Source organism: Chinchilla lanigera, unplaced genomic scaffold (assembly GCF_000276665.1).
Source record: "Chinchilla lanigera isolate Chin_1 unplaced genomic scaffold, ChiLan1.0 scaffold00009, whole genome shotgun sequence".
Lineage (NCBI taxonomy): Eukaryota > Metazoa > Chordata > Mammalia > Rodentia > Chinchillidae > Chinchilla > Chinchilla lanigera.
In genome coordinates, this window is record NW_004955410.1 from 5,156,225 (window position 1) to 5,175,056 (window position 18,832).

An 18,832-nucleotide genomic window follows, 5' to 3' on the forward strand; every position below is an offset into this window, starting at 1 on the left:
AAAAAAAAAAAAAAAAAAGAAAAAAAAAAGAAAACAAGTATCTCCCACCACTGAATCACGGCAGCAATGGAGCATCTGACCACAGGACTTCAAGTGACTATGTGGTCAGAGCTATCTACCATGCAATGGGTTCCATAAAACTCAGTAGGTCACAGGGTCAGGTAGTTTAGCAGGAATCATTGCTCTGTGGGAATCTCACACCAGGACTTGGCCTTGGCATGGCCAGAAGGCGCAAGGAGGCTGCACAATCAATGGCCCTGTTGTCCGTGCCTCTCCCTTAGCTGGCCAGCAGGGGACGAAGAAGGGAAAAGGCTAAGCTCAGTGCACAGGAGCTGGCTTGCTCTATGGGAGCAAACCCAAAACCAGCTGCCTCTGTCTCATTCTCCCCTTGTGGGTGGTCCTGGAAGACACTGCCAGGGGAAGGCCAGCCAAAGGGGGCATGGTGGACCGGCACCTGGCTGTCTTCTCTGCACCAGAAGAGGAGCGGTGTTGGGAGAGAACAGGTTCTTGGAGATAAAGGAAATGCAAATGAACTGTCTGGGTGCTCTGGGTCCTGGCAATGGAATAACTGGAAGGTCTGGAGATGGGGGTGAACACACCCTTTGAAGTTTGTGTCACATTAACACAGGGTCACGAGCACCCTCTCTGAAAAAGGCTCGAAGGATGCAATAGGGAGAACTCCTGGCCAGTTGATACCAGTTCAGCCTTTGTCATGAGGTCCCCAGTGCTAGGGTAATGGGCTTAGGGATGGAGGGGCAATGGCAGCAGGGATGGTGGCTCTGCCTAAGCCCAGCAGCAAAAGGCTGGCAGCCCTTCCCAGCAGGTAGACAGCACGGAACTCCAGGCTGGACCCTGGAGGGACAGCCGCTCACTTGCCTTAGACTCAAAGCATATCCCAGGTATGGATCTGTCCTTCTACTATTTTGGCTCCTTTGTGTGAAGAGACCAGAAGCAAGGAAAGGAATCCCTAACAAGGAAGGAACAATGGACCCTGGTCATCAGAAGCAGGCCATCGGCTTCTGTGATGTTGGAGGTCCTTAGTGAGTGACAAAGGGGTGAGGCCCACATAGCAAGTGTGTCCTGTTAATTAAAGATGTCAAGGTATAATACATCTATGACCATTTGTAAGGACTCCCCAGAGCACAGCGACAATTTAAGGTCACACATCATGCACAGTCCTTCTGATTCCTGGCCCCCTGGTTCTCTAACTCCAGAACATTGTGCTCCTGGCTGTCGTGGTCCACAGCGCAGGGATATTAGGAAAGAAAAGGTCTCTTAAGGACCCTTCTGTCTTGGGCTGGGACCTCATTTATATGAAGAACTTATCTTTCCTGACTTCCTTACAAGATTAAAGCCCTAGAAAACCATGACCATCTAAGAAGGGGAGGAAGACACTTTGGATGTTCAAAGGATCTAAGGCCACGCCAGTGAACAGTCGGTTCCTTGCTGCACCATTGGGACCTGGTGCCTAGGTAACAGTTACACAAGGAGAACTGGGGCTGCTAACTGGTGCTTCCTGCTCAACTTTATCAGCAAACAGCAAGGGCAGCAGCCACAGCCTGGGAACGGTGTGAGAAGCAGGGTCTAAGAACTCACAAAGTGAGACTCTTCATCACCTCTTCAGAGGAGCCAAGAAAACGCAAGTGTGAGTGTTTGTAACATGCTCCAGTCATCCCAGTTCCCCTTGAGACATCCCAGTTTCAGCACTAAACATCCCATATCTCTATAAACTCCACAGTCCTGAAGCTAGTTTGGTTTGTCTAGAACTGTCCCAGTTTTAATATTTAAAACTTTCCAACCCTGGGAACCCTTTAGTCCTGGCAAAACTTGGAGCGGACCAATTAAAAGCACTGCCAAGTGAGTGAGACCTAGAATCAGCAGCAAGGGAGGGAGAAGACGAATAGCAGCCACTGCGTTGAGTGCAGCCATGGTGACACAAGCTGGCATTTGCATCATGAAGTGTCTTCTTGTGAGTAATGGGATCCTGTCTTGAGCAGATGCAGGGACTCCACCAAGGCTCCCAGGCACTCTTCATGCAAGGGGTGGACTGTAAGGAAGGCCCCGAGCCACTGCCCAGATTCCCCCCTTGTGAGGGAGAAGCAGTTCCCTTGGCTTCCAGATCACAGCTCTGTCCTTGTTCAGAAAGCACCCTCAGCCAGGAGGACCCTCTCCCTCCAAATAAGGAGCTCTCCCCATGCACACATGCAGTGTCTGGGTCAGACCTCTTGCCTCCCTGCAGTGTAGATCAAGGATGTCTCAGCTGTGGGTCACCTTATAGTGTTAGCCGAGAGCTTCCTGTTCCAACTGCATTGCAGTCCAGCCTCTCCCTCCACAGATGTCCCCTCACTCCCTCATGGGCATCACTCTCTAAGTGCATTCTTGCAGGCATTTTTCATAGTAAGGCCAATTTCCCGAGAACCAAGTGCAATACAATTAACTCTTCAGTGAGGTCTTCCCTGGACATACTGCATAAAATTCTAACCCTCAGCTGAGAACAGAGGGGCAAGCCCACACACACAGCACTCTGGGAGGCTGAGGCAGGAGCATCAAGAGTTCTGGCCCAGCCTGGGTAATTCAACAACTTAATGAGACCCTGTCAATACATACATACATACATACACACACACATACAGGTTGAGGATGCAGCTCAGGGCGAAGGCCCTGAAGTCACTCCCCAGTGCACCCACACACTCACTCACACTCTCACTCCTCATTTTACCACAGCCTCTCTACTCTTTACCTTGGTTCTCTGGTTATTTTTCTCGGCATCTGTCATCATCCATATTTCTATATACTCTTCATATTGATTTTGCTTTTCTTGGTATGAACACCCCATTCCACACGTCAAGTTGCTAGAATTTAAACTCTAAAAGGTCAAATACCATATGATTCTATTTACTATTGAATCTACCATGCCTGGAACATAAGAGATTAACCCTTGGGTAAATACATTTTTGCAAGGTTACAGTTTGCATATTTCATTTTTACAATCATTTAGCAAAAAAGAGCTGCATTTCCAGGAAGGAGCATAGAGCCCTTTGATACCATATTGACCATCCAGGGGCTGGGGATTTAGCTCAGCGGCAAAAGCGCCTGCCTGGCAAGCGCAAGGTCATGAGTTCGGTTCCCGGTACTGGAGAAAAAACAAACAAAAAAACAAAAAACAAAAAACATATTGACCACCCATTACTACTTCAATCAACGAGATTTTCTTCCATGCCCCATCAGTCTAGAGCTTGTGCATGAGGGAAAGAACTAGCAGAGATGCTCAGCGGAAAGTGCTGACCAAATAATGAGGAAGCTCACACCCAGTGCAGCAGAAGCCTGTAAGAACTTTGAGAAGTAAAGATCCAGACCCTCAGGTAGGAGTAGCTGCTTATGTGTAGCAGGATCTGTCCTGAACAGTGGGTACTACTGGGAAAGTCATCTGTGGAGAAGAAAGACATTCTTAGTGAAGGAAAAAAGCATGAAGGAAAACCGTGAGGGGAGACCTCATTAGGAGAGAGAGAAAAGCCTACATATAAAAAATGCATTATAGGGGCTGGGGATTTAGCTCAGCGGCAAAGCGCCTGCCTGGCAAGTGCAAGGTCGTGAGTTCGGTTCCTGGTACCGGAAAAAAATAAATAAATAAATAAATAAATTAAAAAATGCATTATACAAAGTATTGGGAACCATATTTGGGGGTTGGGTAGTGCCAACTAAATTGTTAGGTGTATGCGAGCAGGAGTAAGGTAGAGGGCAGCAGTAATCAATGGGTCCCACTTGTTTTCTCAGCAAGAAGAGAGTAACAGGGAATGTGGAGTTTGAGGGAATCCATCCTGGCACCGTTAGGGGATGGTAGGGACAGCGCAGAGCCTAGAAACTGAATGAAGACCCTGCTGCAATAACCAGAACTGAAGTACCTGCAGAGAAAGAGCAAGGGAATTGGTGTAGGATGCATTGTGAAAGAGACATAAAAACATCTTAAAATAGATGCAATTTAGCCGGGTGTGGTGGCACACACGTGTAATCCCAGCACTCAGGAGGCTGAGGCAGGAGGATCATTGTGAGTTTGAGGCCAGCCCGGGCTACAAATTGACTTGAAGGCCAACCTGAACTGCATAGCAAGACCCTGGCTCAAAAAGATAAAAACAAAAAATGCAATTTGGGATAGGAAGAAGCAGCCTGGAAAACCATTTCATAATCATTATGTGTAGTCATGACCTAGTCCATAAGGAAGAATACATAGGCTAAGTGAAGGTAGAAATCCACTCCAAAGAGTAAAAATACTCACGCACAGTACCTGTTAATATAAGCAACTGCTTGCTGTTAGGCATATAAACTGATTGTACCAGCTGAACACACTATCTTGGAACAGCAAGTGTTGCCCTTTTCCCTCAGGACCCAGGAGTGCTCTTAGGAGCCCCAAAAGGCATGAGCTCTCTGGAGGGAACCCCATGCTCGAGTTCACAGAATTGCACATTTGGGTACCATTAGCAAAGGAGGATGCTTTGCCTCCAGTACCATGGGACCACGGGAGAATAAAGGTCATTGCTAAGGCACCAGTACTCAAACCTCCCAGGGATGCAGTGCCTGAAATCAACACGTCTTAGAGAATACGGAAACCAGAGAAACAATTGCATCGATGACAGCCCATTTTGGTCATTTCCAGCAGGAGCGAAGCCACAAGAGCCACTCACTGGAGCCGGCCGGGAGGACCATCCCCAGGGAGCTCAGCTTACGGCTGTGCAAACCCAGGTGGTTAATACTGATGAGAGACCTCTCCGGGAACACAGAGGGCAGCCTGTGGTTAAAAGCAAGTCAGCCCACTTCCATGTCGAATGAGAAATACAAGACAGTGATTATTCAAGTTTTTCATAACCTAAGGCCCCTTTGAAGAGTCCACAGAGACCTTCCCCCCAAACAGCAAGGAGGGCATTACTCACATGCTCCAGGCTTTTAGTATTTCAGTGCATTTTAGACCTCACAAGCCTGTTCTCTGTGTTTAGCTACTCAGTCTCAAGTCAGCTTTCTCCCTGCACAGGCCCCTGTCAAAGGAAGACGTCACCAACGAGGCTGATGCTGAGATGTCAGTGAAAGAAGAACCATTTTGAATGATTCTTCTAAAAGGCGTAGCACTCCAATACATTTTGTCTTATATTTTGTGTGTATATGAATGGATTTATGCATACGTGTGTGTGTGTGTGTGTGCATGCGCACCTGTGTGGATGCACAGCAATCTCTCTTGGTGACCAGTGTATACAACCCCTGTAGGATGGCATTTTGGATGCCTTTATTAAGTTTCATAAGTTTAAGATCAAACCTATCTCTGGTCCTCACATCTAACTTACTCTCCTTTTTCTGCTAGCACGTTCAGGGCCCTCTCCCTGAGCAGTAGGGTTGAACCCCTGAAAGCAAGCCTGCTGCTACTGTTTTCAGAGAGAACAAAAGCCAGAATGCTGGACTGAATGGCAGCAGTGTTTACGTGGACTGAAGTAACATTGGGCTTTGCCATGGGGTTTCTTTTTTTTAAGATCGTGAGTGTGCGGAGACAGGTCAGGTGTGACACTGGGCAAAGACAAGAAAGAAAAAGCTCCAGTCTTTATCAAGTTGTCAGGAAGACGTACTTTTTTAAGGTTTCTTTTGGCAGCTACCATACCAAATGCCATGGATATTTAAGCTAGTCAGACGCTGCTCCTGGTGGGTGGATTTACTGTTTAGACTTTCATCATGCCTTCAGTTTCAGAAATCTACACTCCTGAGTGGAGCAACACTAGCTAATGACTGTGCTCACAACCCCGACTCATTAGAGATGCTGAGTCTGGTCCCCTCGGGGGAGGGCATGCCCGGAAGGAGCCTTCTTCTCCTCCCCAACTTCCCCTGCCCCCGTAACAGGCACACCCAGAATTCTACGCCGGGATTCTTGCAGTCAGTCATAGAAAAATAGCATCACAACCTCCAAAGTCGGCGAGTGGAGATTCTTGGTTGCACAGAAACGTGCAAACCCGTCATCTTTACGCAGTGCACACATTACCTACTCCTCCTCCAGGAAGACTCGGTCAGTTTTAGTCGGTAATTCAATTAGCAAGCCTTAGTAAACACAGACTCTCCCAAAGCCAGGGCCTGTCCAGCCAAAATGCTATGCAATATATTTACCCTGAATGCAAATCACATAATGCGCCCCGTCAGCCCATCACTGCTACTGCACAAGCAAGAATCCTGAGTACTCAGAGCACTGTGTAGAATCAATTTCTATATAAAAGTAATGGGCAAAAGGTGCTTTAGTACACTAAATGTTGCCCTCAGGGCGGGCTGTCTCCAAGGATGAGCAGGGCACTGTAAAGCTCTTGGGACATGGCCTTTGCATTGTAAAAGCTGCACCACATGATTTACACAAATCTTTGCATATGTACCTTTCCAAATTTTATACTATTATAATATGGCTTTGAAGAGAAAAAAATCCAGGATGCTTTGACTATGTTTATGTATCTGCAGCCCAACATTTTTACTGGGTAAAAGTAAACAAAACAGAAGTACATATTTAATCTGGCAGCCTACTTCCTTGTTGTAGGAATATTCAAAAATCCCACCTGTTCAAACGTGGTGCATGATCCACATGAGCATCCCCGACAGGTGACAGACTAACTATGTCCTGGCACTCTCTAAGCACATTCACAATCTCAAAATGTACTAGAAGACACGCCTTCCACCTTGGGCAAACAATTCTATTTTAGAGGAAAATATGGATTGCCTTCCTACTAAGAACTTCATGCTTCACAGAAATCAAAACTTGGGCCACAATACCCCAGCCCAGAATCCTGCAGATTTCCAGGGAGTGCATGGGATCTGTTGGCTGGTCAGAAGGTTGGAAACATAGTTAGCTACACTTATTGTCAGATGTACCTACTGTTAGGCACTGTTACTTTTTAGGAAGAACCAAATTATCTACTATTTCTGAGCACACTGGGTACTCCCCCCTTGGTAACACATCAGTACAAGTCCCGCCACACAGCAGATGTTGCTTTAATGGTTCTAAAGAGTTAAAGTGCTGCCTAAAGTGGACACAGGTCAGTGTCTACACCCAGGCGGCCCTCAATTAGTGCTGATGGATTGACTTTCTCATGAGCAGTAAAAGCTCAATTTCTGGAGATGGATCCTATGAGACTAAAATCAATAATTTAAGAAAACTGTGTCTTGGATTCTATGTTTGCAGCATCAGAACGCGTATAAACATAAGAACTATGTGTGTTAGTTCCCATTTTTAAAAAGAAGGTGTTTTCCAGTTTATGGATGCATTAAAGATTTCCCCATAATTTTGTCATACTCTAAGCATAAGCAGACCATCAAATGTGAATAAAATACAAATACTATTGTGACATGAGTGGTTAAGAACTCAAGAGCTCATATCTGAAGATAATATGCAAGCATTGTCAATCAGTAGCAATAACTTTTAATCTCAGCAATAAAGATTAGTATTAGACCACATTGAGTTGCTTGTGGCCGATCACCCTAACCATATAGACTATGATAGATTTGTACATTATTCTGGCTATTCTTTGAGGAGATCAGCATGTTTTTGAAGATGTGCCAGAAGTGACCATTTAATTTGAAAGCATAATGAGTTTCCTTGTCAGCCGCCATCCCAGTCCTTGGTTTTACTCCTCTGTCAGGTGACAGCTGGGAAAGCAGTGCGTTTCCTCAGTCAAAGCAGAGCCTTCAAGGCTGAGGGAGAGCGCTGCGGGCTACTCCAGCAGGTCTGCTCAGGACCCTGTGTCCAAACCAGAGCTGCACTCCGCACTGGAAGAGGTGAGCAGATCAGCTGACAGCTGGAACACGACAAGATGGGAAGTGGAATTAGTTCCGAAAGCAAGGAGTCAGCCAAGAGGTCCAGAGAGCTGGAGAAGAAGCTTCAGGAGGATGCAGAGCGAGATGCCAGGACGGTCAAGTTGCTTCTCTTAGGTAACGCTTTCCCCTTCTCTTCCAATTCAGAGGTTGCTTCAGTTATGGCACACGCACTTTTCTCACACTCTAGTTCCAGGTGTTTCCATCTGGGGATTCGTTATGAAGAAGTGTTCAGAAACTTCAGTAGACTTTATGTGAGCCGTACACACATTGTATAGTTTTTGTGTTTATGACATATTTTTGATAAGCAAATGCTGGGTACTTATTGTATATTTTATTTCACATCAATACATGATTGACTATTATTAAAAAGCTCATACACATTTATTATTTTGCCACACCCTAATAATTTCTTAACTGTCAAGACTTTTTTATATTGAAAGCAACCCTTTAGTTACAAATTGTGAAGATATGTATTATTTTGTTTGAACAAAACTATGTTAAGTAGTTTGACTCCAAAATTGATATGCTATTTACTGATGCTGTTCAATGAATCTCAAATTACTATTAATTATAAAGATCTTTATATCAATAATATTTTCAGAGTCCTGGCTCCTGCCTGTGATGATGTTGTAGACTCGGAAAACACTGTGTTTACTTTTGTTTAGAGCATTTATATATCCATGCAGGTCAGATTTGCTGTCTGTTTTATTTTTCTGTTCCCTCAAAGTACAGCACAAAGATTTACCACACCGTTCAGTTCAAGAAGTATTCAATGCATGGAAAGTACAAAATAATCCATATGGCATGAGTTTTTTCAAGAAATATTTAACATGCAGGGGCCATGAAAGGGAAGTATTTTTTGAACTAAAGACTTATGCGAAGAATATGAAACAAGATCTTCCATTTAATCCTGTGCTCACCTTATCTTATATACAAAGAAAGTCATTGCAGAATTGTGAATCTTTGGCTCAACAAATTTCCTTCATTTTTATGTGCTTGACTATTGCCTCTAATTTGCTCTTGGCAAGGGAATTTTAGAAAAAAGCTATGGGATTCCCAGCATTGCTTTTCAAAAGCAAGGAATTGTCCTCTCTTCTTGCAGAAGCTCTGCAGGGGTGCTGGCCACCACACAGCAAGTCACCACCCAGAGGGTGAGTTAGAAAGCTGCTAGGCCAGTGCCTGCGAAAGCAGCAGCCCCCCCACCACGCAGAGCTCTTCAAGGCTGGGACAAGAATAAAAATGATATGGACACAAGCAAAGCAACCAAAAGATGGGAGAAAGAGCAAAGCATTCCCACACGTGCGTTTGTATCCTCCTGTACTGGGAATAATGGCTGGAGCAGTGATGAGAAAAGTCATTTAAAATCCCTCTGTTTGCATAAAATTTCAAAAGAACAGACATGTGGATTCTACATGCCAATTACTACTTTTATATTTTCTCTTATTTTATAAAAATACAAATCAAATAGCCAAGAAGAAAGAAAGAATGAATATCTTGATTCAGACAAAGGTAGATGTTGTTAAACATGAAGCCAGTGACTCCTGCGGTAGCCCGTTGGAGGGCCCGTGAGCTGGAGCCCCAGCCGAGCAGGGAGCAAAGGCAAAGGAAATGCACCGATGATGGGAACACGTGGCTGAAAAGTCAGTGTGAGGGGGGAACGGGGAAGCGGACAAAAGTTCTTTAAATTATGGAATGAGAATCACTAGATTATTGATAGGTGGGCTTCCAGAATCAGAAATTTCACTATTCCACAGAACTGCTGGCTGCAGCCCAGGTGCTATGTGTGCTGTGAGGAATGCCAGTTATCTTTAGACTTAGGTGGAGATTTGATTGAGAAGAAAGTAATCTTTGTACAAGAAACCAAAACGATCATTAGTGGGACTGCTGTGCCTGCTCCTTCTCCCGCAGTGACAGATCATTTTGCCATTACCTTAAGATACGCTTGGGTTGTTTTGTTCCAACGTATGCACTGAATTTCTCAGCCCCACCTCATTTATACTAAGGGAACAAGATTACCTTTGGCTTTCTTACTTTAAGTGTATGCCAAACATTTGACTAAGTTTTCCCTTCCAGACTGTATTTGACTTCTATGCATGATTCAATCGCCCGGTTCAAAACAAGTCGTGCAGCTATAGTCTCCTTTTTGAATTTAATTTGCGTATCTACACCATAATTTTTGTATTCAATTTGGCCTCAACAGGACACAGTAAAGGTGTTCTACACATCTAAACTGAACCTTGCCACTCTCCCACCCTGAAAGCTGCCCAGCAATGAAATCTATTTAATTTGTGGCATCACTGAAATAATATCCTCCCTATGGCAATGGGCGCTGGATACAGTTTTTATGTTCAGTAGTGAATAGGTGTCTCATGCTGCTAATCAATTTAACCTTAGTAGTGGTCTGATCCTAGATCTTGAATCTAGCTGCCATTTTGAAAAGTAAGAAATCCACAAAACATTTTTGACGGAACTCATTATTTATGTCCACCCTCATTGTCTGGTGAATTTTCACATGCTAAGCAATGTCGCACTAACTTTCCAAATTTCACATGCACCAGAAGGCAGATGTCACTATTTGGTGTTATTGGATGTGTGAGTGTATGGAATCCAAAGAGATATCAAGGGCAGCTTACAACATTTAAGAATCAGCTTACACACAGAGTCCTTCTTTACTGTATCTTTCAGACCTTCAGTAAAATTATGCAACAGATGCCAAATCTGTGTTCTTAGCAAAAAAGCTGGCTTGTAGGAAACACTGAAGTTGGCTCATATAATGCAGGCACATCTGATACCTTTGCTCAAGGGATAATACCATGGGTTAAAAAAAAAAAAAAAGCCAAAAAAGTTAGCTAGAAAAGATACCCTAGAAGAGAACATGTTAGCAAGAAAAAAGCTACTTTTAAGATTTCTACTGATAAATGTTTGATTAAATTATATTTCTACTCAAGAGAAACACCTGTTATCTAATTGTGGAATCAGTATACATCACATTTCCTTTTTAGCTAGCTCCTTCTTATATATTCATCACTTCAAATTTCAGTTCGAATTTGCTTATTTCTCCAAGTTACTTTCCTTTGTGATTTTACAAATTTTTCTTGTACCAGCAGGTCAGATTCGGGGCATAATGGAGAGTTTAAGGGAGACGTTAGCTTTCTTTTCCATATTTGAGAGACTGTCTGGCACTTACGTGTCTAATGCACATTCATTCCACAGTTCTCAGTTGCGATATTGGTGTCAGGGATTTCCAGCACCACTGTGGACAGCTCACCAAGGGTGTTCTTTTCCATTAATTCCAAAACCTCTTATTCCTAACTTTTCTGTGTGCTCTTTTTTAAACATCACATTATTACTTTCTAATCATATCATCTGAGTTTTATCATTTTAAAATAGAAATCCAATCATCTGGCTTTTAGAAACATAATACAGGTAAAGTTTAGAGATAAAATATCTATTTTAAATGTGTGTGTATTTATTGTGGCTAATTAATATTTTCAAATTATTCCAAACATTTGCACTTATTCAACAAATGTATATGCATGGTATTTTTCAGTATTATAAGAAGAGAATTATGATTTTGACATTATATAAAATCTGTTATAAAACAATTGGTAAAATAAAATTTACACAATATAATAAGCTAAAATAATTTAAACCACACAGCAGAGTGAGAAGGATTTAATACTAGCAGAGCAGAATATGTTTTTAAGTCACTGGACATAAAGTGGGTTTCTTTCTGTCTTCATCAAGTGCAAGGCTCCTTTCAGCTCTCAGAGGACCTGACGCAAGCCACATAACCTCAGAGAAGTGGTTTGGTAAATCTCCAGACCAACGTGGCTTAGTCTTTGCATAGTAGATCCCCAAACTGAAATAAATTAAATGTTAATAAATGGATATTTTTTTCTATACCTTTTATACATAGCTAAAAAAAATAGGAGGACACAAACTCAGGCTAAATCAAAGTTACTTCCATTTCATATTTTTAAATAGGATTTGTTTATATTTTAGAAGTATTTCTAGGTATGAGTGGGAGAGACTGAAGTTCATCAAGTGTAAGAGACTCTATTTTGAGATGTCATTACATGAACCCGGCCAATGGATGGATACCAATAAATATATATAGACCCCCTGGGATAAGTCACTAGGATATTAAGACATACTGCCAACACTGTGTCTAGTTTTCTTTTGCTTCTCCAAATTAGAATCCTTGTTTCCTTCATTCCACATTATACATTTTTCTTTAAAATTTTATGAAATGATTTGTCTTCCGTTTCTAAAGCTATTAAATCTTGTAGCTACATGAACACTCTTAATACATTCAAATGTTTAAAACTGAGCACCAGTAAGCTGGAGAGAAACATGAGGCAGAAAAGATCTACATGTGGGGTTGCATATTTTGTCCCCGGTGCAGCGGACCTGGTCCAGCCTGAGAGCTGCAGAGGCGGAGGCGCAGGACCAGCCCTGCGTGTTTACCAACAGCAGCGCTCCGGCCTCATGTAGGTTTCAACAATGTCTCCTCTCTGCAGGCAAAAGCACTTAGAGAAATGTTTTGCATAATATTTGGTTGGGTTTTTTTTCAGATTAACTTATTTCATTTGATCAGCGGATTTTATTTGCTTTGTTTTTTCAAGGGTGGGATTCAAACCCTGGCCCCTGCGTATTTGGGGTGAGCACTGCGTGCTGAGCCACTCGCAGCCCTCTGTCGCACGGAGATGCATGATTTGCTCACATAGCCATGCAAATCATGTACTAAGCATGTAATATTTAACCAAATCGTGAAATTTGTTCATGAGATTGAAAAAATCCTGTGTCTGCGAGCCTGACTGCCATCAACTACAATTTAACAGAGTCTCTCCGGTAAAATCGCAGAGCACTTTTACAGTCACTTTTCTTTGGTTTGAGTCCTGAGTTATGAGATATGAGAGCAACACTGTACCTTTAACATTATTTATGTATGCAACACGCGTAGTTAACAAGCATAATTTGCCTCTCCATAGCCCTAAAAAGAAGGTTGGTGAAACATTTGACACTGGAAAGATTGATTCCATGATATATTTTATGCAGAATACACCAACCTCCATTTGAGATATTAGACTCAAGTTCACAGTCTGTGTTCTTATTCAGGTCTCCTCCACACACTGCTACAAAGTGCATCAATGTAAAATCCAGACCTTAAGAGGTAGGACTCAGGGTAAAGTTGAATTTGAGACTCCATGAAGCTGTGAAAAAATAATCATGCTATTTATGAGATCCTAACACACATCAAGTAAAAGCTATTATTTTAATTGCTACCTCAGTATTTTATATTTCAGTACAATAACTTTATCACTTAGAATTGTTTCTTCCTTAAGACACCTATAAATTATATGCTCTGATCAATATTTTTTCTCTATTCCATCAGCCATGCTTCTCCCAATTCACTGAATTGGTCTGTTTTCATGTACTTCCTCTCAACTGGGGCCGGAAATTCAAACCACGTTCCTCCAAAAATGTTGAAATATCCCAGTTCCTTAGTCTTCCACCTTAACTGACACTCAAGCCCCTGATTACCCTTCACACGTCCTCACTGATGGATAAACTTCCCAACTGATTTCTCCCAAAGTAACGCTCTTTAACATCTTTTTTGTCCTTATTTCTGATCTAACACACCCCTCTGAGGCCTGCCAATTCCTTTATCCCAGCTGTCATAGAATAAAAGAACATATCATTTTCAATTTCCTGGCTGACAGATGTCACATTTATTGCTTTATCTGGGGCAGTAATTCCTAAGTTTCTGCTGAAATACTCCAAAATCACATTCCCATCAGCACTTTCCTCTTCTATCTCCTTGCATCACACCTCCCCTCAGCTGGCCCTTAAGGTACAACAAAACAATGATCGGTGAGTATTTCCAAGTGTCCCTGCTCATGTATTATCTTTAGTTTGAACTAGCGCTAAGGTTAATTTCAGCCTTTGTACAATAAATTGCACCACCTTGCATATCTTGTGTTTTGCTCCACGAATTATGTTGACCTTTGTCATCTTCAAAATTCTCTATCAGTTCCTTCCTCTTGGTAATTATGAATATTAATTTCCTTCAGCCTAAAATTTTTCCTTTGCTTTATATCACCCTTGAATTTACCTTGTAGAGTTATCTTTTAAAATGCTTTTACACAGAAATATTTCTCAAAGGAGTCTGTAGTTTTTGTTTCAATTTTTTCACCTTCTGCATTTTCTTTAGTTCACTGCATTATAAATTATGCCTCCTCTTCTTTACTGAAAATTACATCTTACAGAGTCTTGGTAATGCCCAATCTACAAAACTCACACCTCATTAAATAAATCTCTTCTTTCTTGGCTCCTTTAGTTCTACAGTGCTTTCTCATTTGCTAGGTCACTTGATTCTTTACATTGCTAGAGCTCACTTCTTTCTATTCATCAGTGGATTCCCTCTCCAACATATGGCCTGCACCTGTTGGGTTTATCATATGGACACTGTACAGGTCTTAACTTATATAACTATAAAATGCTTTCTTTTGCTAAATTTCTTCAACCACATTTGCATATTTCTGGGGACTCTAAATTGTGTCATGTTCCTTCAAAGGTCTTCAAAGATTTTTTCCCAACTTCATCTTGGTCCCCGTGTATGATGCAATTTTATTCTCTTAGATTCTTTCACATGACACCAAATGGATGTTTCAGTCTTATTCTTAACTCCTTTTTAGTGACCACTGCCCCTTGTCCAAAGACCAGTGTCTTCACAAAGTTAGCTTTTAGCTCTAGCGCTGATGGAAAAGCTCTTGTGTTTCTCCTTTTCCACTGATTTTCTATGACCTTTTATTTACATGAAAATCCTATGAAGTAGACACTATTTTCATTACATAGATAGCAAAAACATGAGAAATCAAGAAGGCACTTTGGTTTCCTAAGGTGAAAAGTTAATTTACTCCACAGCACAGCCTTCCATTTTTATCTGTCGGTTCTAAATTACTACTTGCATCCTGGGTTGTATGAAGCACAGGAAAACTCATGTGCACGAACAGGCGAACACAAAGGCAGAATCTAAAATATTCCTGAGCTGTTCACAGTTGCTAGAAGATAGATCTGCATTTCACAGCTGGACAGAGCTAAAAAGATCCATGAGTCATCACATGAAGACTTCACGTTTTATCTGAAGTCAACGGAAAATGAAATGACGATAATAGTAGGATTTTTGGCCAAACTCGACTACTTTTGGCTACTCCACTTATAGTAACAGGACCAAGATTTCACAAGTGGGATTGCAGGAGGAAGGCCAACGCGGACATTGTTGCTATTATTCAAGTGCATGATGAGAACCTGAATTAAGGCAAAAATCGCAAGTTTGAAAGTAAGATTTAGGGACATTAAAGAACAAAAGCAAGAGAATGTGGTAGCTGACTGCGTGTGGCTGGCGGTGGGAAGGAACGAGTGAGGCAGAGTCATGAATTCAGCAGCGTGGGGAGCACAGGGCAATTTTTTTGTTTGTTTGTTTTTGTTTTGTTTGTTTGTTTTTTGTTTTTTCTGGTACCGAGAGTCGAACTCATGGCGTTGTGCTTGCCAGGCAGGCGCTGTGTCACCGAGCTAAATCCCCAGCCCCTACAGTGCAATTTTGAGACTGAGAAGACAGGGAAAGAGTCAGGATTTGGGGCAGTGAAATCCCAGCCGTTTTGAAGCAGGCGCACACAGCGGTCATCTATTGGACCCTTCTGTGGAGCTGGAAGTCGCAGGGCAAAGTGAGCAAGAGCTGCGCATTTGCTAAGTCATCCTTTCTCTTCCTCGCTAGCTCTTCCCTTGTTCCCACTGTCCAGTGAATATACACCAACCTTTTTCTTTGGGAAACATTAATTTATGCTAATCAGTTATGTACATGATTATTCTCGAGCTTAACAAATACTGAGACAAATAGTTTTTATATACCTAAAATATGCCTGCATGGAAATAAAATAATATAATTCTATATTTTAGTATCTTTATTTTCTAGTCTAAAAGCTATATTACTAAGATAAGAAAGATGGATACTTTTTTCTCTGGTACAGGGAATTGAACTCAGGACATTGCACTTGCCAAGCAGGCGCTGTGCTGCTGAGCTAAATCCCCGACTATGCTTGTTAACATACCTTTCAACATTCAAGAAGTCTCATATAGCATTAAAAAGCACTTTATTGAGGTATGATTGACATGCAAAAGCTGTACATATTTAATGTATGCAACCTGATGATTTGGGAGGTAAGTACTGTACCCACTGGCGAATTCAGCATAATCCATGCCTGCACCCTCCATCCTCTCACCCCCTTTCTGCCCTCTTATTTATTATTATTGTCATTTTATGGTAAGGACATTTAACATAAGATCTACAATCTTGGGAGATTTTACATTATACAGCACAGTATCTTAACTATTGGTACTGTGAATAGTATCAGATATTTCTAAAAGAAGCACAAAATCTTCAGTATTTAAATAAAAATCATTAAAGAGAAAAGATAGGACACAATATTCTTTCTCAAAAGTGGCACACTTAGATAGTTTGGCTGATGAGGAATTTCACAGATTTATGGTGCTTGTTCCTGTTACATTACAGTAGGGATTCAGACATACTAATAGTTATAGAAATTTATCTGACACTATGCTTAGCAATAAGCACTGAAAAACCACAGGGTTACTCATGTAATATTCATTCTTGGCTGAGCTTATTCACAGGTATCTGTAATCCAGCATTCAGGCAGCTGAGGCAGGAGGATCACTGTGAGTTGTGAGGCCAGCCTGGTCTACATATCCAAAAGCCATAAACAAACCAACAACTAATTAAATAAAATTATTTAATGTGATCTAAACATAATGGGTGATCTATGATTGGATGTTTTGAAGGTGGAGTGCTTATCAGGAAACATTTTGGATTAATATATATATATATATATATTTTGGTTTTTGGTTTTTTTCTGGTAACGGGAACTGAACTCATGACCTTGCGCTTGCCAGGCAGGTGCTTTGCCACTGAGCTAAATCCCCAGGCCCCAGGATTAATATATATTTTATTAAGCATGAAAATACTATATTGTGGGAAAATTGCCTGACTCTTATAAGATGCATTTAAAGCACTTATGGGTCCAAAGAAGTTTATAAACATATGTTTATATAGATCCTAATGTGAAAGAAAGCAAACATGGTGAAACTCTAACTGGGAAAGGTAAAGAGTACAAAACACAGTTTTCTAGACTAGTACTTTCTTAGACCTGTCAGTTTTAAAATTGTCAAAATAAAAAGCTTGGAAAAAATTAGCAAACACTGCTACTACTTATTTTCTGGCTGAAGATGTTGTAGACATTTGCCAGAAAATTGTTTCATATTGCCTTACAAGTAAATTCTACAAAACAGCTATGGGAAAATCATTTCAACTTCACATATTCTTTTTTCCTTTTATATTTTAAACTTACTTTTTCCTGTTTATTTTGTAGAGACCTTTGTTTTTTGAGACAGGTCTCACTATGTAATTCAGGCTGGCCTTCAACTCACTACTGGAGCCCAGGCTGGGGCCTTCCTGCCTCAGCCTCACAAACACATAAACTTTTCAAAGGAAAATCTTCTCCATTCATTAGCTGATAAGCAGGACAAGAAACTGGACATAGACAATGGTGGGTCAATTCTTTTCACAGGGGTAGATATAAAAACCAGAGAAAAATACTGGTGAACTGATGTCAGCAACGGATGAGCACTATCAGAACATCAAGTGATGTTGTTTACCACATTAGCAAATCGAAGGGAAAATTCACCTCAATTGGATCAGGAGATGCAAAAATAATGAAGTAAAAGCCTTCTCGGAAGAGAGGGAAATCCCCTTAGCCAGACTCACAGTGTGTGCAGAAGTTCACAGTACTTGTACTTAGTGAGCAGCGCTCAGCGTTGGTGATGACGGAGAGTGAGAGAACTGAAATGATGAACGCGTCTCCTGTCCACAGCACAGACGGGGCTCTGAGGACCCCGGCTTTCGTCCCACGGCCTTTATCTCTGCCATCCGCTTCTGGGGATTTGGGTGAAGGCACATGCATTCTGGAGCTCAAGCTCAAGTAAGGCTTAGCGGAAAGGGTGCAGTGACAGCACAAAGCAAAAATCCTAGACAATCTCAACCAGGAGAAAGTTCAAGTGTTACTTTGCCAAAAAAGAGATAGCCCCATGTTTATTTTCTTCAACATTTTTAGATAATTTAAAAACATGCAGAAGTCAGAAGGCAAACTATCACGGCCTGTGCTGCAGAAAGGGTCTCTTAGGAAAGCACCTAAGGTGCACCTGAGGACACCTGGGGTGCAGCCCTGTCCCCCGTAGAGATGCCGGTGCTCTTTATAAACACCGTAAAATCCTCAATCCTGGCATTTCAGAAAATGTAGGCTCTCGGGTGGAGTATGGGAAGGAGAATAGAGGTCTAAACCTCATGTCCCATGAGGAAGGATTCCAGGAAAGGGGACCGCTGTACTTAAAAGGTCTCTTAAAAACATGTGACCACAGCTGGCTATAGTGGCATGTGCCTGTAATCCCAGCTGCATGGGAGGCTGAGATGGGACGATCTCAAGTCCCAGGCCAGACCGGGCAACGTGGTCAGACTCTATCTTAGCAGAAGAAAGTGATATGAGTACATTCTCCAAATAAGAAAACCTTGAGAGCTCACTATACATAACTGTATGTTCTAGCTCATTTATATCTGTAATTTAATTCCTGAAAGCTCTAAAGTGTAGATATCAATAACCTAACTTTAAAAAGAGAAAACTGACTTTCACAGGGATTAAATTTGACCAAGATACTTGGTCAAAGTCACAAAAGAGTACAAGCCCACACTCACTTAACTCCAAACACACAATCCCTCCTGTTCTACTTTTTGACCACGAGTCCACACTATTCAAGGACTCTCATAGGCAAGACACAGAATTTTGATGTTGCTCCGTGACAAGTAATAGAACAAAGTAAGTTGTTTGAAGGGAGTCTATTCTAAAAATCCTGTGTGCCAATTGTCAGTCTCAGGGAA

At 41.8% G+C, this 18,832-nt stretch overlaps 1 protein-coding gene across 2 annotated transcripts in view; it reads left to right on the forward strand.

The window, feature by feature from the left end:
* Window positions 1-18,832, forward strand: part of Gnat3 (guanine nucleotide binding protein, alpha transducing 3) — a 65,827-nt gene that overhangs the window by 10,457 nt on the left and 36,538 nt on the right. The window contains exon 1 of one of the 2 annotated variants that reach the window (XM_005377202.2): window positions 7,560-7,938. The exons of the other annotated variant lie outside the window; for it this stretch is intronic. Within the exon in view, the coding sequence (XP_005377259.1) occupies window positions 7,821-7,938 (118 nt within the window). The 5' untranslated portion in view covers window positions 7,560-7,820. Of the gene's footprint in view, window positions 1-7,559; window positions 7,939-18,832 lie in introns of those variants that run through there. 2 annotated transcript variants of the gene reach the window in all.